This window comes from Micromys minutus (genome assembly GCF_963924665.1).
Source record: "Micromys minutus genome assembly, chromosome: 15".
Taxonomy (NCBI): domain Eukaryota; kingdom Metazoa; phylum Chordata; class Mammalia; order Rodentia; family Muridae; genus Micromys; species Micromys minutus.
This window is the reverse complement of record NC_137984.1, coordinates 204,835-225,389: the sequence shown is the minus strand read 5'-3', so window position 1 is coordinate 225,389 and position 20,555 is coordinate 204,835. Positions and strand designations below refer to the sequence as shown.

The 20,555-nt window shown below is 35.1% G+C and overlaps 1 protein-coding gene across 5 annotated transcripts in view; it reads left to right on the top strand.

Annotated features, from left to right (window-relative positions):
• Window positions 1-20,555, top strand: part of PTPRK (protein tyrosine phosphatase receptor type K) — a gene marked incomplete at both ends in the record, with an annotated part of 530,533 nt that overhangs the window by 498,476 nt on the left and 11,502 nt on the right. For 2 of the 5 annotated variants that reach the window (XM_080929566.1, XM_080929565.1), the window contains 10 exons: window positions 1,941-2,101; window positions 4,220-4,255; window positions 8,585-8,769; window positions 10,332-10,419; window positions 11,332-11,408; window positions 11,609-11,626; window positions 14,759-14,795; window positions 16,137-16,234; window positions 16,844-16,960; window positions 19,093-19,247. In XM_080929566.1, coding sequence (XP_080785692.1) covers window positions 1,941-2,101; window positions 4,220-4,255; window positions 8,585-8,769; window positions 10,332-10,419; window positions 11,332-11,408; window positions 11,609-11,626; window positions 14,759-14,795; window positions 16,137-16,234; window positions 16,844-16,960; window positions 19,093-19,247 — 972 coding nt within the window. Of the gene's footprint in view, window positions 1-1,940; window positions 2,102-4,219; window positions 4,256-7,159; window positions 7,246-8,584; window positions 8,770-10,331; window positions 10,420-11,331; window positions 11,409-11,608; window positions 11,627-14,758; window positions 14,796-16,136; window positions 16,235-16,843; window positions 16,961-19,092; window positions 19,248-20,555 lie in introns of those variants that run through there. The other 3 variants (XM_080929564.1, XM_080929568.1, XM_080929567.1) reach the window with 3 other exon arrangements.

The window sequence follows — 20,555 nt, the reverse complement described above, 5'->3', positions numbered from 1 at the left end:
CTCCAGCTCTATGGGCATCAGATGTCTCTGGCCTTTATAGGCACCTGCGCTCATATGTATGCTCAAGTATATACACACATACACACACGTGTGTATGTGTGCTCATACACACACTTAATATAATAAAACACCTGAAATGGTAAAAAATAAAAGCCTAATATACACATTCTGAAACATTGCTGTTATTTCTAAAACTTCAAATCATTTTCAACATTTGTGTCAAGTGCCAGGAGTCCTTAGAATAAGTTGCCCTCAAACTTACTCTCTTATCTCACCTCCCTGCATGACGTCTCATGTCTATCTTTTCTCTTTGCCTGGAAAGAAGAATTGGTAGCACTTTTCGTGCGTGCAGAAAATAATGTCAATAAGGAATGGTATTAATGGCAGTGACCATGTAGTAATAACTCTGGTGGTGCTAGTGGTGGTAGATAATATTATTTTGTCCTTGCTTTTAATATTACTAATGCTTGCTATTCCTTTTATGTGAATGATAGGTGACCATCAGCAAAGTATGGTTTATGGCTGCTTTATTCAGTTGGGATTGAGATTTAGTTTTTGTGTCCTACATGTTGGTTGTATGCCCCTGTGGTCAACTACAGTTCTCAGACAAAAATAAACTAGAACAATTCTTGGGCTCTACAAAGTTTTTTAAAAGGAAATTCTTGTGGACATAAATCATTCAATGAACCTTTGTAGTATGTTTAGTATAGATAATAATGGGGACCAGAAGAGAATGTCCTGCCACTGAGGTAAGAAATGGCATTCTTAACAACTAGGAGATATTTCCAAGGCAGAGTTTACTGCTACCATAAAGTGAATAATATAGTTTACACTGGACAGTGGCTTATAGTGCCTCTGTAGAGAAGTTGCCTAGTGAGTATGAGTTAAATATTTTACATACCCTTAGTAGATTTTAGTTGCATGTTCATGAACAACACAGAGAAACAAAAAAAATGTGTATTGTTGGGGGGGTTATTTGTTTATTTGTTTTGATGTGGGAGACAAAGAAGTCAGTATTTGTGTCATTTGAAATGGTAACTCTAATTTCTATAACCCTAAATAATTCTGCCGCTGCATTTACCAGACATTTCAGTAGTGAATAGTATGCATGAGAAGTCTAAAATACATATTAGGGTGGGACTATGCCAGGCCTCCAAGACGACGATTGACATATACCTCTGTAAAGCAAATCTTCTAATTTTCCCGGCATATTTCTTACACAGCATATGATTCAGTTTCATCTCTTTATAAATGTTTGAATCACATCTAGCCAGGGTTGATTTTAAAAGACTTTAGATTCATCTTAATACTGTGAATACTCTGCTCCGTGTGTCTGTGCTCTGTGTGTTTGTGGATTTTGATTAGGAACAGCAGAGAAGTGAATGGCCCTTTTCCTTGTTTTGTTGACAGCTCTGATAAAACAAAGTTAAGTCATGTTGTTAGCAAGATATTCTCAAAGTTGATCAAACACAGTCCTCATTCAGGAGGAACACTGGAACGTTAATTTTTTAAGTTTTTACATAAATCATCTCTGAATTAACATTGTTTTGTTTATACTCAGGTTGGAATGTTTTTTATGAAAAATTTTTTTAAATTTTTTGATAGCCTCATATATATACACAACGTACTATGAATATATCCATCATCCAGTATCCTCATTTTACCCTGCTCTCTTAACCTCTGAACTCAGACCTAAATAGAAGAAATGGTGAGACCCTTGGTTTGACAATGTGAATATCGAGAAGCTCACAAATAAGGTCATGCTACAAGAAGCCAATGATTTGCGTGTTATCTTAACTCCTGAAATTAGGAATAGTTCTTAGGTTTTCTAATTTGTGTCTGTAACCTTGTCCTCAGGCTTACTTGACCTGCTTCATTGATGGTGTTAGCTGTCCCTCAGGGCTCACACTCAGGCCTCCCCTTTGTATTTGCTTTGGCAGCAAGCTTGCGAAGAAGCGCAAAGATGCAATGGGGAACACACGTCAGGAAATGACCCACATGGTGAACGCTATGGACCGGAGTTATGCTGATCAGAGCACCCTGCATGCAGAAGACCCCCTTTCCCTTACCTTCATGGATCAACATAACTTCAGTCCAAGATGTAAGTTATTCATTAAAATTTTAGTTAATGCTTTTAAAGCTTATTAAGTGCATTTAATTTTACACAATAACTTTTGAATAGTGAAAAAATAAGCCAGAGAAGAAGCAGTTAGGGAGAGTACTGCACAATTGATGTTTTTATGGAATTTACAAAAATATGTGTTCAGTTTTGGTACAGGGTTTAGCTTAACTTCAAACTAAAAATTCTGTTATGAAATCATAAGAAACATTCAGAATATAGAGCCATTCAGACAGCATGTGTCATTGAATTATGTTAAAATGGCATTTTCTATATAAAATTGGTATGTTGTTTATACCTTTTCTTTGTCAAAGATAAGGGTTCATTTGAGATAAGAAGAAACATAATAATTCTTCTTAGGCATTAACAGCATAAGTAAATATTCCATTAAAGAAATCTAGTATAGTCCTGAAGAACTCCAGTATCGAAAAGTTAACCAGAGATGGGGAGGTAAATTCATGGAAAAAGAACTTACCAGATAGGCTTGAAAAATGGAGCTCAGAATACCAGAATCCTAACACTTGGTTGGCATTCAGGAGGGGATCCCCAAGGCAAGTTGACTAACTAGACTTGCTGGAATTGGTGAGCTCCAGATTACTGGGAGAACCTATCTTACTGCATTAATAGAAGAGAAATTGAAGAAGCCATATAACATCAACTTCTTTGGACATATACACACAAACATGCTCACACATGGCAACATGAATATACTCATACATACAAGAAAAAGTTTTAACTACATGAAAGATTGGTCTTAACATTTCTAACTGTGGAGTATGAACTCTAAAACTGTACTTGTATTGACTGACTTGATAAAATTAATGAGATAACATTTGCATTTATTTCCCCATCCCCCACCTCCCGACCCCCATACATAGAGTCTTCCAGAATTACTAATGTTGATCTGTAAAGGAAGTGCTTTTAAAATGTATTCATTGAAGTTCTGCTTAAGCACAGATGATTTGAGTAATTGCATAATTTGAATATCCTGTGAAAATTATTCCCTTTCAAAGTTTTGTGTTTGTTTAAATTTAAGTTGATGTGCCTAATTAATTTCTTCAAATCTTCCAATAAAATTGATTCCTGACATGGACAAATCAAGTTTGTCATTAGCATTTCATATACAAGGAATTTCTGTAACAGGTCTTATCCTAATTTGCTATCATGCATGTAAGAGGACAAGATGTAAATAAAAGAATTCATATTTCCATGCAAATGATAAACATAGGGAATGGCAAGTTTACACAATATTTTAGGTTATAGGTCTATGCCATTTCACAAGGAAGGTTTTTTGAAATCTTGAGCTTGATGAAAAATTTCAGTAATTGTTGGCTTTGAATATAGGCTGTCATTTTCCAGGTATATATCTATACCAAATGAAGTTAGACATACTCTTAGTTCTTTTGGAATTCAGTTTTAATCATGTTAAGGACTATATAGCCTATCTTACTTTTATTTTACTATAAAGATCAAAAACAGGGAATGAGATAAAAGTCTAAATTCTATGACTGTTAAAAGAAAGTTTGCTTAAAATATGAATGTATCGTCTCTACAAGTACTCTATTCAGTATTTAATTGATTATAGGTCAGAATGTATTTCTGTTCCATGGACTCTTCTGTTTGTTACCCATATCAGGACCAGACTATAAAGTGTCAATTCTGAAAGTGTATCAATAAAATACCTATTTATGAACTAAGAGAAAGGATTAAACCAATTCCCCACTGTTAGCTGGAGAAAAATGAATTAGAATGAATATAAGATCTTTATTTCTGTAAGTACATTATACTTAATAGATCTAAAAATGCATGATTCCTTTTCCCCTAATTTTATCATCTTTATAATGTCAACCTGAATAATCTGGCTTTTTAAATTGAACAGAGGCCTGAACTATAATTATAGATACAACTCTTGACATTTTACAATAACCCTGCTAGAAAAGAGAGTTTTACCCTCACAAAATACAAAAATCAAAGCAAGTTGTATCATTGTATTTTTTAAGAAAATACAAATCAACTATAAAATGTATAAAGGCATAATAATTATAAAGGAAAATATAACTTAGAGCAAGCATTCCTTCATAAAGTCTGTTTTCCCCACAGTGCCCAATGAGCCACTTGTGCCGACTGCTGTGTTAGGTGAGGCCTGAAATATTTATCACCAGTTTTTCTTTATTTTGTTGTTTTGCATGCATCACAACTTCTTGCATAGGTTGTATCTTGTCCACTTAGTAATGATTTGCCTTTTGGTCAGTGTCTTGCTATTTCAGATAGACCACCATAGTCAAAACAGACAGCAACCTTGTTTCAGTATAGGAAGGTCTGGTAGATTTAAATGTAAGGCACCCTGTTTAGTACAGCACACGAGTTTCAACTTGTTTTGGACTTGAAGCAGAATTGCCCCAGATGGATCGCTAATGTAAAATGATCCCAGATACCCCGTTCTCAGAAAGTGTCTGAGCAACTAGCTAAGGTGGGAAGGTCAGTTTTAGCTAAAGGATACTCTAAGCCCCTCTAACTTTACAGCTACTAAAGATGCATTAGTAGATGAACAGAAGGACTAGTTATATTTACTTTTACTTTGTCTTTTAACTGTTTACTATTACAGGGAAAGTTGCTAGAATCTTGATGTAAGGGGTTTAGCATAGACATGACATTACATTACATCACATTATGTAACATTACATTACAATATATAGTATCACAGTGCAAAAACTTAAAACTGAGTTAACCTGGGTCATATCTAAGAAAAACAGGTATTGTTTGTGATGATTCTTCCCTTTGCTCTAACAAAACTGCATTAATTTCTAAACCTATGTGTTTCAGAACAAAACGAGTTTTATTTAAAATTGCTTTTTTATTTTCTGACTAATTATCCACCAATCATTTTGGCCAGCATACATTGTATGTCCACGGGGTCTTGATCAGTAACACTCTGGTGGTCCTACTTACTCCAAAATCCAAATTATCAGTAAACATACCTTTAAAATTACCCAACATTATATTTTGATATTTATGCTTAATATTTCTTGTGAACAAGGACGCTTAGCTTAGGCATCTCTTTGCTATGTAGGTATTCAGTTTAAAAATACATTACAAAATATTTGGGAATTTTACATCTAATCATTTAAAATAATGTATACTTCTTCAGTAAAATAATAATCTTGAATGTAATTGTAGACCCTATATACATAATAAATGTTCCAATAGAATATAACTCTAACTGTCTTTGTCCTGCAATGTGCCTATCAGCAGTGAGATGGAGGTGGACTAAGGCATTTTTCAGGACAGTTAACCTCATTATATCAGGAAGAGCCATGTATAATGATCACAGGGAAGATATCAAATGCCTCCATATAGACCACCTTCTTTTGTGAACCATAGAGTGGTATCAGTATTTCAAAGTAATAAGTATATTCCACTTAAATTAAAATAATAAACACTCTAGAATAGAATTGCTTGGCCAAACATTAAAATCCATTATGGTAATTTTCCCACAGTCATGTGAAATTAGGTTCAAGTATATAGAATGTATACGATAACAATGAGTTTAGAAAACTACCTTGTAGACTCAGCCCTCCACCGCTAAGAATTGTGGCAACTCTGTGATGGTTTCCCCACAGAACTGTATGTAAAGAGAAAAGGAGATAGTGAATGTGAGCTTTGCAAACTATAAAGGCTAAGCAATTCTTATGATATTTCAAATGAAACGGAGTGGCCGTGTTTAAGGAGAGACAGAGCTAGCATAGTAGTGATGTAGTGGTACATTGTCATCATACCATTTTCTTCATTTTCAAACTATGGATGATTGGTTTAAAACTCATTGGCTTTCTTTGAAAGCTGGCTCTCATTGGTCCCACATCAGATTAGTATGTTCCATTTTCCCATCATTCTTAGAACTGTGATATTGATGGTTGTCTTTCATCCATTCACTTTGCTTTTATACAGCAATTTTTGAAATAATTTCAAACATTGCTTCATATCTATATCTACCTGAAGATTTTGAAAGGCTTAGAAAATTTTCATATTGATTCATATTTTTATCTTTTGTGTTTTTACTGCTTCATTGGGCTTAAGTCCCTATAACCGGTAAGTATATTACAAAGTACTCTAGAAACCTTTCAATCAAGACATAGAGTTATTATTCTTCAATGTATAATAAGGATAATGATGAGCACAGGCACCCTTGCTGGCAGTTGCATTATTAGGTAGCTTAATGAGATGGAAATGTATTGAGATTAATAATTCATATGTGATTATTCAAACGACCTTACTGCCTATTGTACACTGTATTAAAGCCAAATGCCACATAGAGCCTTTGCTTTTCATACCAGGATGCAGTCATTTGTAAGATGTGCAATGTGAGTCGAATCTGTTTCTGAGCCTCTTACAATTGTAAAGCTTTTGCTGTCTCAGAGGATTCAAGATTATCTAGGCCTGCCCTGGCTACCTTACTCCTCAGCCTAGTTGCTTATATTCTGCCTCCTGACATTGTCTGTTCCACTGATCTCTCCACTTCAATTGTATACCCTGTGGTAGAGCCTAAACTGGTTGCTTATGAATTTAATCTTACAGGGAGATGTTTATATTCCTAATGCCAGTCTATTGATTGTAATATTTTAGTGTCAACGGGTCAGTTAACTGCATTCTTAGAATAACCAGAGGGAACGCTAATGAATCATGTTTACTAGAAAATGCTTGTGTGTAGAGGGGTGGGTAAAACCAGAAGAAAAGGCAGTAATTCTCTTGTGTGCTTAGGTCTTAACAGATCCCACAAGGACTTTTTCTTTCTTTCTTTCTTTCTTTCTTTCTTTCTTTCTTTCTTTTCTTTCTTTTCTTTCTTTCTTTTTTTTTTCTTTTTTTTTTTTTGGTTACATTTTGTTGTTTGGCTTTTTTTGTTGTTAGTTTTTGGATCGTTTTTTTTTTCCCCTTCAGTGTGTGATATTTTTAGTTATGAATGCAGAAAAATGATCAGTTTAATAGGAGAGGGTAAAGATAAATGCAATAAAGCTAAATTATGGAGACATACAAATCTGATTGTAGGGTCTTTTTTTTTTTTCCCCTCTCCAGGAAGAAAAAGTGTTTATCATGGGGACAACAGTTCATTTTTTGCCATATCCTATTTGTAGAGTTGGCGATAGAGCAGGCAGATGTACCAGCACTTGAAATATGGTTCACTGTTAATTAAATATCATTCTCTGCAGTAAGCATTATCATTTCAAATGCAAGTTCCCCTAAAAGTGTACTTTCCTTTCTGTTAATGAGTGTGACAGTACCATGATTTTCACAGTAACACCCCTCCAGCATTTGTTTTGTTGTTGTTTTTTTTAATGGTAAGTTTAAATGTGATAAATATAAGCATGTTTCTCATTGTAATGCTTAGTTTTTTGGTCATTAAAATGCTGTTTATTCTTCATAGGCAAGAAATTCTTGGTTTTTTTTTTTTTTTTTTCATTGTTATAACAGAGAGTTAAAAGGGTCTTTCCAGGTTGAACTAAATCTATGGGGATGGGGTCTATGCTTAAATGTGGGTTGTGAAGGATTCTGTTGAATTTTAAATAATTCACTCACTCATTGAAGTATTTAATGAATTTCTGGTACATGACACTATCTCTGAAGGAAATAAGTAAACAAGTTAATTCATTAGTTAGTTAGTTAGTTTGGTAGTAAGTTAGTTAGTTAGTTGGTTGGTTAGTTAGTTAGTTAGTTAGTTAGTTAGTTAGTTAGTTAGTTAAAATACAGGGCAAAGAAAGTGGCAGGCAGGGATTCTGGATGTCTTGGAAGCATAAGCAAGATGTAGCCTTGTAAAACAGTGCAGAGGAGGGGCTGGGGATTCAAGAGAGGTATCCATAATTATCTCCAGTACCCCAAGTTTCTTTTACATAGCAGACAAAGAAGTCAAAGTGTTCTGGCAGTTAAAATAATATTAATTGTAACAAAAAACCAATGGGACAAGCATGTGAAGCTTCCTGGAGAACGGAAGGGGTGGGGGTGAGATTCTATGTCTGTGTTTCCAATCCAGGGTGTGCTATACTGAGAAACAAAGGAAGGTAAAGTTGGCAAAACAAGCATTCCCGTGGTGATGGGGATGTTTTCTAAACAGGGTCTCTGAGGGAGGTTGGAGTATGAGTGTGGAAAAGTTTATCCAACATGGTCAATGGTGAAAACATTTTCAGTTGGCAGCTTGGTCCTCTGGTTCTAACCTACACTGCTATAACTCCAAATGCTAAAAAACCGAAGCAACTTGACTAAATGAATCCAGCATTTTCCTGTCTCTCCCAGCATCTGCTGTCTTGCTGATAGTCACATATGTTCTGACCTTAACCAAAGTAAAAGGTTTTGTCTTTATGAAGATTGTTTTCCCAGCCTCCACCCCAATGCTTTTCTTCAAGTCTTCTTTGCATGACTATATATTAAACAAGATAACTTTATTTCTTTTTTAATGTTCTGGAATATGAAATCTGCCAGATGAGAACCACAGTGCCACAGCAGAGTCTAGTCGCCTCCTGGATGTTCCTCGATACCTCTGTGAAGGGACAGAGTCCCCTTATCAGACAGGACAACTGCACCCAGCCATCAGGGTGGCCGACTTACTGCAGCACATTAACCTCATGAAGACATCAGACAGCTATGGATTCAAAGAGGAATATGAGGTGAAAGCTGCAATATTGTACTGGATTTTACTTTTAACTTGATGGGAGGGAGCATTTCCTCACCTTTAACATTACAAGAGTAGAATACAACATCTTTAGTCCAGTATTGAGGAGGCCATCATTGTGTATGTATGGGAGGTGGGGAAATGAAGGAGAAGAGCACTTCCCAGAAGTGCATTTGGGGTTACATTTGTTTTAAGAATCTTGAGAATAGATTCTGGAAATATTTTAGTGTGTTATTAAAAACACTGCAGTAGACCTATCCACAGTCCCCTATTCAAGTCAATAACAGGATTCCCAGAGCTCCTTTGTAGTGTGTTAGGTATGCTATACCAGTTGACTTAAATTCCAGGTGTTTCTCTGTCTCCTTGCTTGCAAACCCTCTAATGGTGATATTAAGCTAAATGTGCTGCTTGCTACTCTTTCCTCAGTTTTGTGAACTTCTGGCTGTGGGTGGCAGGGAAGTAAAATTGAACACCACAAATCAAGTATACAGCATCCAAAGGGGAGAAAAAATTAAATGTGATAAGTTTCTTCTCCCAGTATATTTCTCTTTCCTACTCAGATCAAAATACGAAGATTTATCTTACAAAGGAAGTGAGTTAAATCACATTCCAAGAAACCGCAAAAAAAGAAAGAGTTCCTTTAACCTCTTTCTTGCTTCAAAATCTCAATGTGGAACGCTGAAGCTGGTTTATACTCACACACCCAGCACAGTGTATGTGTACACAGAAACATGTGGACACATTTAAAGTGGAGGACAAGTATGTTTTATTCCAAAGACATTCAACTTCATGGAAAGACCTTTAAGGTTCACTTTCCATACATGGGCCACTTGTATACCTTATTTGGGTTAAGAAAAAATATATTGAAATTTTGTATGTTTGCTTTAGATATTTGAGAAGTGCCCAAAATAAGAGCCAGGAATTAGAATATCCTGCCAGAGCAGTTTCTGTTTGCTCATTTCATGTATATTCCTGTGTACTCTGCTTCAAAGAACATTGGCTCTTTGAAAACCCTACTTCCTGTGTTGAGCAAAGTTTAAGTTTTTCTATGAGAGAGAGAGAGAGAGATCTTTGCCCATTCCCTTCAGAAAAGACCCTATCTCCACAGCCCTCAAAGAGAAAAAACTGACAAATTGCACATGACTAAAGAATTATGGGAACAAAGTGATTTTTTTCCTGTTATAAAAGCTAATGAACACACATTTAGAAGATAGCCATTAAGAGTAGGTTTCCTAAGTTTTAATGTATTATTATTTAGACAGTTTTGAAAAAGAGTGATGGTTTTCCTACTGGTAACTTACAAAATTATAGCTACTTTAAAACTAATGTGTTTTCTAGGTTCTGTTTTTTTTTTTTTTTTTTTTTTTTTTTTTTTTTTTTTTCTAAAGTTATAGCTGGGCTTTCACCTGAAATTAGACCAACTTAAGATGAACAAGCCTGCACCCACAAACCACAAATGTGGCTTCCACTATTTGAATTTTCAGAGCAGATAAAAACTATTGTGAAATACAATTAAGTTAGATGTGCTTGTCAACTCTTTTCTTTGTTTCTTTTCAGAGTTTCTTTGAAGGCCAGTCAGCCTCTTGGGATGTGGCTAAAAAGGATCAAAATAGAGCAAAGAACCGATATGGAAACATTATTGCATGTAAGCATTACAACATTACACGTATAAACATTACATGTATAAACCTGAACAGTAAGTTACAACTTTCATGATTTTGACTTTAGGGAATCCTAGGGGTAACATGGCTGTCTGTTAAGAGATGTATTGAATATTAAAAACAATGTTATTGCCCTCAATAAATTCATTCTCACTCTTCCCTTTGAAAAACTTGCTGTTTTAAATTTTTGTTTAAATGCAGGGAGGATTGTTAACAAATATTGAAGAATATTGGGGTGGTCTCAAAGTTTTTTTTCAGTTATAAATTAGTATAACACCCCTGTGGGTCATATTCAAGGTTGCTGAGGTATTTGTTCTGCATGCCCTTATGCCTTACCTGGAGGCAGGGAGTGAACTCCAGTTACTACCAGCCATTAATCACTCACAAGTTCCATTCAGATATCTGCATAAGGAGTACATATGAAATACCAAGCCATCACCAGACCTGCCTTAGGAATCGGGGTCCTAACTTGTACTGAACTGCTGATTTCCTTAAACCAGTCCACTCTGAATTAAAATCACTCTAAACTATCTGTATTACATTACAACATAACCTGTCTCTCAAGGAATGAAGAACAGGTTCAAAATTTACAGTCTTGTTCTCTGGCTCATTCTTCTGTAAAATTCGTGGCCCAAATGAAGAGCCATCCAGACATTGTGGTGCTACTTGCAAACCTCCTGATATGAAAGGCAAGCTGTTGACAAACCTGTATTCAGAGTTATAACTGGAATAAGTAGCGAGCTCCATGTACTTCTTCTATTTCTCTGATTAAATAATAATGACGAGCTTTAAAAATGTGGATTATAAAGACCAAATTTGTTCTTAAGTTTTTACCACTGACTGTCTCAGAACAGAGGAACTCAGATAGCTTACGTCTGGTTATTTAAACCTTTCAGATGATCACTCCAGAGTCATCCTGCAACCTGTGGAGGACGATCCTTCTTCAGATTACATTAATGCCAACTACATCGATGTAAGTGTCCTTACAGTGTCTTTCCACAGTATACCCACTTTATCAGCTCACATCTATGAACTCGATGCTTGTTGTTACGTATGACTTGATTGCTACCTTTAAAGTAAAGAACAAACTGTACACTTTTCCTTGTTCTACATCCTAGTACTTACTGACACTGTTGTGCTTTCTTTCGCACCTGACTTTGGTTTGGGCTGTAGATTTGGCTGTACAGGGATGTAAGTACCACTATATGTCCATAACAGCACCCTCTGATAAATATTTAATATAAATACCCTTAATTGCAGTTACTACTAATGCTTAGTCTAGTTGTTTCTGCATGTGTCACCTAATTAGTCTCATATGATACATTTATGTTTCTTTTTTGTGTGTAATTATTTTATGTGCGTAAAGAACTATTTTACCTCCTCCCCTCTTCTTGTATAGAAAAACAGGGCTGTTTTTGGCTTTGACAATTTATTATGCATTTGAATTTTATTTGTTGATGATTTCTGTCTCTGGCTTTTCTTCTTCCCTTCCATAAGCATATGTGAGAAGCTGGATAGTATGATGTGCATTAGTGGGTTTGAAATTTTATTTTTTATATTCACGTTTTATGTTAAAAAATGAGAATGGGGCCAGGAATGTAGCTCAGTGAGTATAATGCTTGCTGAGTATACAGGAAGCCCTGAGTTCAAATCCCAAATACTGCATAAACCAGGTATGGTGGTGCATGCCTTGTAATCCCAGCCATTGGGAGGTGGAGCCAGGCAAATCAGAAGTGGAAAGGCATCCTGAAGTATAGAGTGAATTTCAAGGCCAATCTGGGCTAAATAAAACCATATCTCAAAAGCATAAATATATATATGTACAATAAGTAGGGAGACTATTTTGTGGTGTGTGATATTGGCTTGTAAAGTTATAAAATTATTCATGTAAAAAATTCTATATCATATTTTAAACATATATATCACACATATATATCGAATCATACCAATAAAGTCTATTTTCATTACATATTATGCTGTTAAATCTTGGTTTTGCATATGGACATGACAATGCTTTATGTAAGGGAAAGTAGTTATCAAATAAAATGATTCCCAAAGAGGCAATATATTGTATTATATGTAAAGACAGGGTCTTTGGCTCTTGCCTGTTTGAAATTTATACTAGAGGGTCTAGAGAGATTCATCAGCCACATTTGCTACTCTTGCAAATGACCCAGGTACAGTTCCCAGCACCCACACCGAGTTTACAACCACCCATTACTCCAGTTCTAGGGTATCTTATGCCCTCTACTGAACTCCTTAGGTACCAAACATTCATGCAGTGTACATACCCATATTCAGGCAAACAAACCTAAAATACAATTAAAAAAATAGTAAAGACATCCTGGAGATTTTGACAATGTTACTTTCTGTGTGCTTCAGTTCCCTCATCTGCACAGTGAGGTGATGACAGTTTTAGCCTTATCACTTTGCTGGGAAAAATGCATGTAGTCCCTCTAGCATAGAAACTGATACACAGTTAGCATGCACCAAATTTCTGCTATTAATAATTAAAAACCCAAGTTCTGAGTGAATTGAATCACAGCATATTTTTAAGTCAAAAGTGCAATACAGCATTATGGCATATAGTGTCAGTGTTCATATAGAGATGCATTATGAACCTCTACCTGTTCTAATTTCTGCAAATAGGAAACAATTTATCACAGCTATGAACTTTGTGCCTTACAGTTATTTTAATAATTATAACTAATTGATTTAATGTATTAAGAATAGCATATAAATGTATTGGTTAATTTCTCATTGTAGTTTTATTTTTATAAAGTTTTATGTTTTGTCAGATATGTCATGAAAAAACTAAACCAGTTTTTCTGTAGCACAAAAGACATCAACATTTCTCTTACAACTTTGTAATTGTTCTTAGCTCTTAGTTTAACCTGAGTTTTCTGCCGTAATAGACACATGCTGGGGCTTACTATAATACTATTTTATGGTTCATTGGGTAGGATTTTTTATAAATAAAATCTGTTATACAACTCTGTTATGATCCCAGTATATTTTAGCTAAATAAAGTACAATTTTATAATGTCCTTTTCTTGTTTGTATTTTATACACAAAATACAACTCTGCAGCTTGTAAATAGCTCATTTAAAACAGAAAATTGAAGTGCTTATGAAACTTTGAAACATGATTCCACGAAACATTGTAGATTATTATTATTATGACCAAAAAATCAAAATCAGCTGAGTGTGTTGGTGCAAACCTTTCTTCACAAAATCTCATAGTCAGTTGTAGATGGATCTCTGTGAGTTTAATTAATGTGAGACTGATATGCTGATATGTAGTAAGTTCCAGACCAGCCAGGACTAGTAAGACCCTACCTCACAAAAAAAAAAAAAGTATTTGGTATTTACAGCAGGATGATGCACACTGTATTCCATCCCTGGTCAGAGACTACTCCCCCTCCCCCATCACCATGTGCACTATCTGTGTACTGGGCTGCCTATACCAAATATGGACAAATCTTAACAGATTCACTAAATCCTACTTAACACTTTCATGCCATCAATATTTTTTTCAACTCATCTGTGGCACGTTGGACATTGCAGACAACAAGCAGATCGATCTTTATCAGGAAGAATCTATTGAAACAATATTAAATGTTTATGAACAGCTTTTGTATGCTGAAAACCACTAAAAATTTTTGTTCAAGAAAAAACGCAGTTTTGAAAACTTTTTCCCTATATATGTGTGTACTTAAGTTACGTGTGTGTAAATTTTATTTCATCAGCACACACAAAATAGTTCCTGCAGATTCCTGAATATGTTACAGAACTGAAATATTACCAAAAAAATAAGAATTAATTTTAGCAGGACTTTGATTTGAGCACGCATGCATTGTCCAGCTCTAACATTGGAATGTTCTGTTCCTTTTCACTTTCCTTTTCTTTTTTCTGGTTCTAATATGTCTTTGTCCATTTGTAATGCGGTGTGTTGTACTTTTGGATGATGCAATAAGAATTAGTTTTTTAATGAAATTTACCAGGAATGAGTGATGTAAAATTTACATGAAGGCATAAACATCTTAGTGAAACTGAGCTAAATCTCTGGGGTTATTCTTCCGCAAATAAAATTCAATTATATGGTACAAATTCTAATCAGAGCTTTTAAAATACTTAAGCCTTGTTTTCTGTTTACCCTTCACATAACATAAGTTTGAGAAGTGGACCCTGTGTTCACTCCTCAGTTCTAGTCTTTTTATTATAACCTAATCTTGAGAGGAGGTTTTCTTCCCTTTTTTATGCCTTCATTTATTTATTTCTGATACCAATGTAAAATGATAAACAATTTGCTTTCCTACTTTAGGGTTACCAGAGACCAAGCCACTACATTGCAACTCAAGGTAAAATTTTGTCTTTCAAATATTTATATTTATATTAAATATTATATGTATGCTTATTATCCAGTAGAGATTTCTTTTGTAATTTTGTCTTTTTAAAAAATTGGCTCTTATTCATTTGTGCAGTACAAACACTTGTATAAAACCTAGGAAAACTTGATCTTGATTCTCTTTTAAATTAAAATCCTGTGATGGTTTTGTGATTTGATCTTTGACAATCAGGTATCTCAGTACCCTGACCAGTAGTGTTGGGAAAAAAAAAAAAAAAAAAAACATTACTTACTTTTGATGAACAGGAGTGAGCACTCTTCCTATGTTGGGTGGCTGTAATCTTGTAGTCAATTTTGTCAGCCTGAAAAGCAGTAAGACCCAAGACCCATAGTGATGACAAGATATTATACTGTCATCTAGCAATTTTTGACAAATTTTGACTAAAACAAAACGTAGGCCCAAGGAAATGTAGTCAAGTCCATTCCTTATGAAAAAGAAAAGCAGAGAAGGCTGCTTATGTCATAGTGCACCAGAAGATGAAAGTATCCAAACAAGCAAATGAATCTCAGAATATCTTCTAGCCATCTACAGAATGTGTGTGATGCTTAAAGTAAAAGGAAAGTAAAAAGACATTCCTCCTTTGTTTTGTTCTGCTTTGCTTTGGTCTTTTCCTCTTTTGGTATTGAAGACAGAAACCTGGGCCATATACTTGCTAGGCAAATGCTACCAGTGGGCTCAATCTATCTGCTGATATTTGCTCTATTGACAGAGGTCATTTTTTCAGGATTTCTCCTTTTATTTTAGTAATTGGATTTAATTGAATATTGTTTACATTAAAAATGGTACTGCTGCTTGAACCATATACCAGTGTTTCAATGTGGTTGATAGCCAGCATGTGCCTTTGCAGCTACTAAATAATGTAGACTAGTAGGAGGAGGAGGATGTAATGACATTTACTTTTAATCATGCAATAGTCATAAATGATGGGCATTTGGTTAATTGGCAATGTCTGTCACTCTTCTCACAGTATCCTGAGAGTTCTGTTTTCCACATATATATACAAGTATGGTAGAGTAATGTAGTAACAGGGATAAACACCTTAAAAAGTGTGGTACCCTCTTATGAATTGCTAAGTCTAGAAGACAAATTGAAGAAAAAATTTGCTCCATCTCTATGATTTGTTGGCGTAGCATATATTCAAAAATGAACTGAAATGAGGTGGTTCTAGTGGTAGTGTAAAGAGAGGTTCATCTCTTTTAGCTTGTCTCATGCACACTACTTTTTATGTACTTTAAACTTTTTATTGCCTATAAAATGTCTCAATAGCACAGCTGAAAAATAATTTGTTTATAGGCCCAGTTCATGAAACTGTGTATGATTTTTGGAGGATGGTGTGGCAAGAGCAGTCTGCCTGTATTGTGATGGTCACTAATTTAGTGGAAGTTGGCCGGGTAAGAGAAAACTATACTTATTTATTTATTTACATATTTATTTACATATATAAGTACCCTTGAAAACAATAATCAATTCCCTTGGAGAATATTATCCAGTAATTTAAGACCATTTCATAGACAGAACATTTTGACTCAATGCCTCTAAGTGAACTTATAATGACTGAGAAATATTTGATTTCTCATTGAACAATAAGATAATCTTTCTGAGACCTTTCTATACTATTACTCCTCTACCCTTCTCCAGTTATTTCCTTGCACCCTACCCCCAAATTCTTAATCTCTTATTTATTATTGCTACATGTTTATGCAACCCACAGAGTCCATGTGTTATTGCTCATATATCCATATGTGTAGGGCAGGCTACTTGAGATTAGACCACCTGTGAGGGAAAGCTTGGAGGAAACTAAGACAAACTTGAATATTATACTAAACTGTAACTGAGATATTAGACTTAACATTTATTGAAAGTGTACAATCTGTTTATTGTATGACATTTTGTCAGCTCTGCTTGAATTGTGGACTAAATTTATCATTGGAATGAAGTACCCTTGTCTACTGTGTATGTGTTCAGATAAATCTGTACCTATGCATTTTTCTCATTGCTAGGTGAAATGCTATAAATATTGGCCTGATGATACTGAGGTTTATGGTGACTTCAAAGTGACCTGTATAGAAATGGAACCACTTGCTGAATACGTAGTTAGGACATTCACCTTGGAAAGGGTAAGCATTCAAACTTCTATCGAGAATATGAATATTGAAACTTTCAGAAAATCACTGCCAAGTTTTGTTTTGATTACCAATAAATCCATTACATATCTATTCATTGAGAGGACCATTACAGTAAACAAAATGTATTTGAAAAGCTTACTTGATGCTGGTAACCAAACTAAATATAGTTCTTGCCCCCTCCATCTCTTCTCATAAACACAGAAAGATGATCACTTTCATTCAAAACTGTGAAAGATTTTTAAGAAATAGTGAATCTAGTCGTGAAGTAAAAAAATACCTGAACTATTATATTTTTTAAGAGCTTAAAGACATTTAATTAATGGAAAGCATGGAGTATTGTAGTGAACTTGCATGATTTTATTAATTGGTTCATGGATTTAATAGACATTTGTATGGTGCTTTAGCAAAAACAAGGAGACTTCCTGAGTGGAAAAGTGGCCTCCCAATAACTATGGCATGCATGTGGTGGAAAGGAAAGTTTTTTGTAATAAACTAATGTAGAGGCTCTCAACTTTATTATTAGGAAGGAAAGGTGGATAGACATTTGCACTAGCATCCAATATTTTTGCAAATTTAAGAAAATTAGTAAAAGAAGTGTTGTATAACAAATGTTATGTTTTTCTTTTCTTTATGTATATGAATGTTTTGCTTTCTTGCATCCCTGTGTACCACAGGCATGCTAGGTAAAGTATAATGATCAAACACCTATGTACCAGATGGTGGGTTATGTGAGATTAATGTCATCACACCAGTATAACAAAATTCTAAACAGATTTAATCTTTCTAGATTTTTTTCTTGTTATCTAAACTAAAGATGGTGCTTTTAGAAGCATAATGATTTTGGAAGATAATCATAATATCTAATGATTAGTCTGAATTTTATTAATTAATTAATTCTTGAGATTGATCACTTGTTGACACTAGTCAAGTATTCTACCAACTACTTCCTAAACTATGCAAGAATTTTTTTAAATAAAAGACTCCTGGGAGGATGTTAACTGCCAGATAGGAAAATTAGCTTTTAAAGGCAGCCTTGCACATACCGTGGAGTACAAAGAGATCCATCACAGCCCATGCAGCCACTCTGACAAAGTAGTTAGTATAGAGGACTTGAAATGTAGCAAAAAATTAATGTGATGTTTCCCATCTTGTGATTTCGGGGTGACTTTTGCAATGGGAATGTTAAGGTTGTTCATAGAGCCCTTTTCATGAAACATACTGTGCTAGGAATCAATATTGAAAGGAATTATAACACATGATCACTAGTTCCTGAGGTTTTGCTAACACTGTTTTCTGTAAGACAGTCTCTGAAGATAAACAGCCATTCTTAAATTGATTTAATTAGTTCCTATGTTTTTGCTTTTTCTGATTGACCAGGTAAGATTAATATCTCCACCACTATCTCAGAGTAAAGTTAGATTAATATAGATTTTTTTTGTTTGTACAAATACAGATCTTTAAGCATAAATTTTTCAGTGTTATATTTATAGCGCCAATGGCTCCTCAATCCTAAGGATTTGCTTATGAAACAAGAGAGGGCTTGTCAGCACCTTTACAAGGTTCTCTTAGATTAACCTGGTAGCAGAGAGGATGGCAGTGGGCGGGTCACTTCCTCCATTGTGCTGTTACTCTAGATAATAATTTGTGAGCCAAATTACTTCACAGAGCTGAGAAAAATCATTTACCCAGAGAACAGTTTAGCTGCCTGTATTCTCACAAACCAATCTAGTGTAACACTGTCTTGGAAAATCCTTGCATACTAATTTTCAACATGGATAAGCAAGGTTTTGAAATCTGCACTTGAGAACTCAGTATACCAGGTCAGGAGGACTTTCCCAGTTCCTTCTTATCCCTCCCAATAATTTCATGTGATGACACTCCTAGTAAGGGACACGCTGACAAAGGCAAATAAAAATTACCCAGAGATCAAAGAAAACTAACTTTCTTTCATGCCAGTTCTCTGCCAATAAAAGTTAAGTTCCCAGGTCATGTTAGACCAGTATCCTTAAAAGAAAAATCAGAAAATATTAATTTCTTAATAGCCACTGGAATCTAGTAGCCATCGTGTATTTGGTGATTTTCTATGGGTCATTTCTAAATCACTGTTTTTTGTCTTTGTACAGAGGGGTTATAATGAAATCCGTGAAGTCAAACAGTTCCACTTCACAGGCTGGCCTGACCATGGTGTTCCATACCACGCCACAGGGCTCTTGTCATTTATCCGGAGAGTCAAGCTGTCCAACCCTCCCAGCGCTGGGCCCATTGTCGTACACTGCAGGTGAGCAATCCTCCCAAGTTTAAATGAGCATCCAAACAGGACATAAAAGTGCAAAAGCTAAATGTCTCACATGAGGTTTGTGCTTGCCTGTACTTCAGATAATGTAGAACAGAAATAAAAGTTGGCTGTGTGTTGTGTAGAAGCTAAGAACTTAGAGATTCCACATATACTCACCCTAGTGTGCTGTTTCCTGTGAGTACAAGTGCCTTTCAGTGGCAACATGTGTATGGGGAGGTTTTATCATCTTTGAAAATTCCATACTACTGTATAGAATCATAAGTTAAAATAAAGGTTTGTTTGTTATTTAGATTTTTTTTTTTTTTTTTTTTTTGCCAATTCACTTAGTCTCCATTGGAATTCCGGCCTTTAAAGCTAAATTTGAGACATAAGTCATTACTAAATGGCCTAAATTGCAAGAATTGGGGCTATAAAACAGGTGCATATTTTTTTCTTTTTAAAAACTTTATCCATCCGAGGGCCTTAAAAACCACCTTGGTATGAGTCTGCAAGTATATGCCAAAACCTGAATATTAAATCCAGATATCTTCCTATTAAAAACTTACATAGGAAAAAAGTGATCTGAGGCACTAAGAGTAAAAGGCAAGGCTCCTTTTGAAACAGAGCTAGAAACACAAGTACAGCTCCTGAAAGGCTGTTCTGAGTTTATGCACACCCGTCTCAGCACTCCACTCGAGCTACTTCATACATAGAACTTCAGCATCTTTCTAAAGCTTTCTGTAAAATCCAAACTATTCAGAATTTTGATAACCTTTAATAATAAAAATAAAAGAAGATGAAAGAAAGGTAAGAGAGACATCCCGTAATGATCAGACACTAGACACATCTTAAAGGGAAGAAATGTCATTTCAGTCCTCTAGAGATCTGATGTACTCTCCTCAATTACTTACCTGCCACAGACACTGGGAACAGTGATTGAGAAGAAGGTATAAGGGAAAGAAATTGTGATACAGGACATATCTTTGGCTAACATTCTAATAGAATAGCAGTGTAAGACAGGTGACTGTACTTGCATACCAAGGAAATAATGCCATTAGTCCAAGTAACTGTTTAGAAAACAGGGTAAGCACATTTTTATGCAAACTTCTTGAATCATCAGGGGTTTATGTTTTCTCATGAATCAATTGCTTCATGGATACTCTGAAATTTTCCTATCGCCAGAAACGGAAGTGCTTTTTTCCTACCCACATGGCCATCTCTGCATGAATGGAAAAAGAGGAACTGGCTAGACTGAATCCCTCACCACTCTCCCCTGCCTGGCACCACCACACAATTGTGGTGTCTATCTTG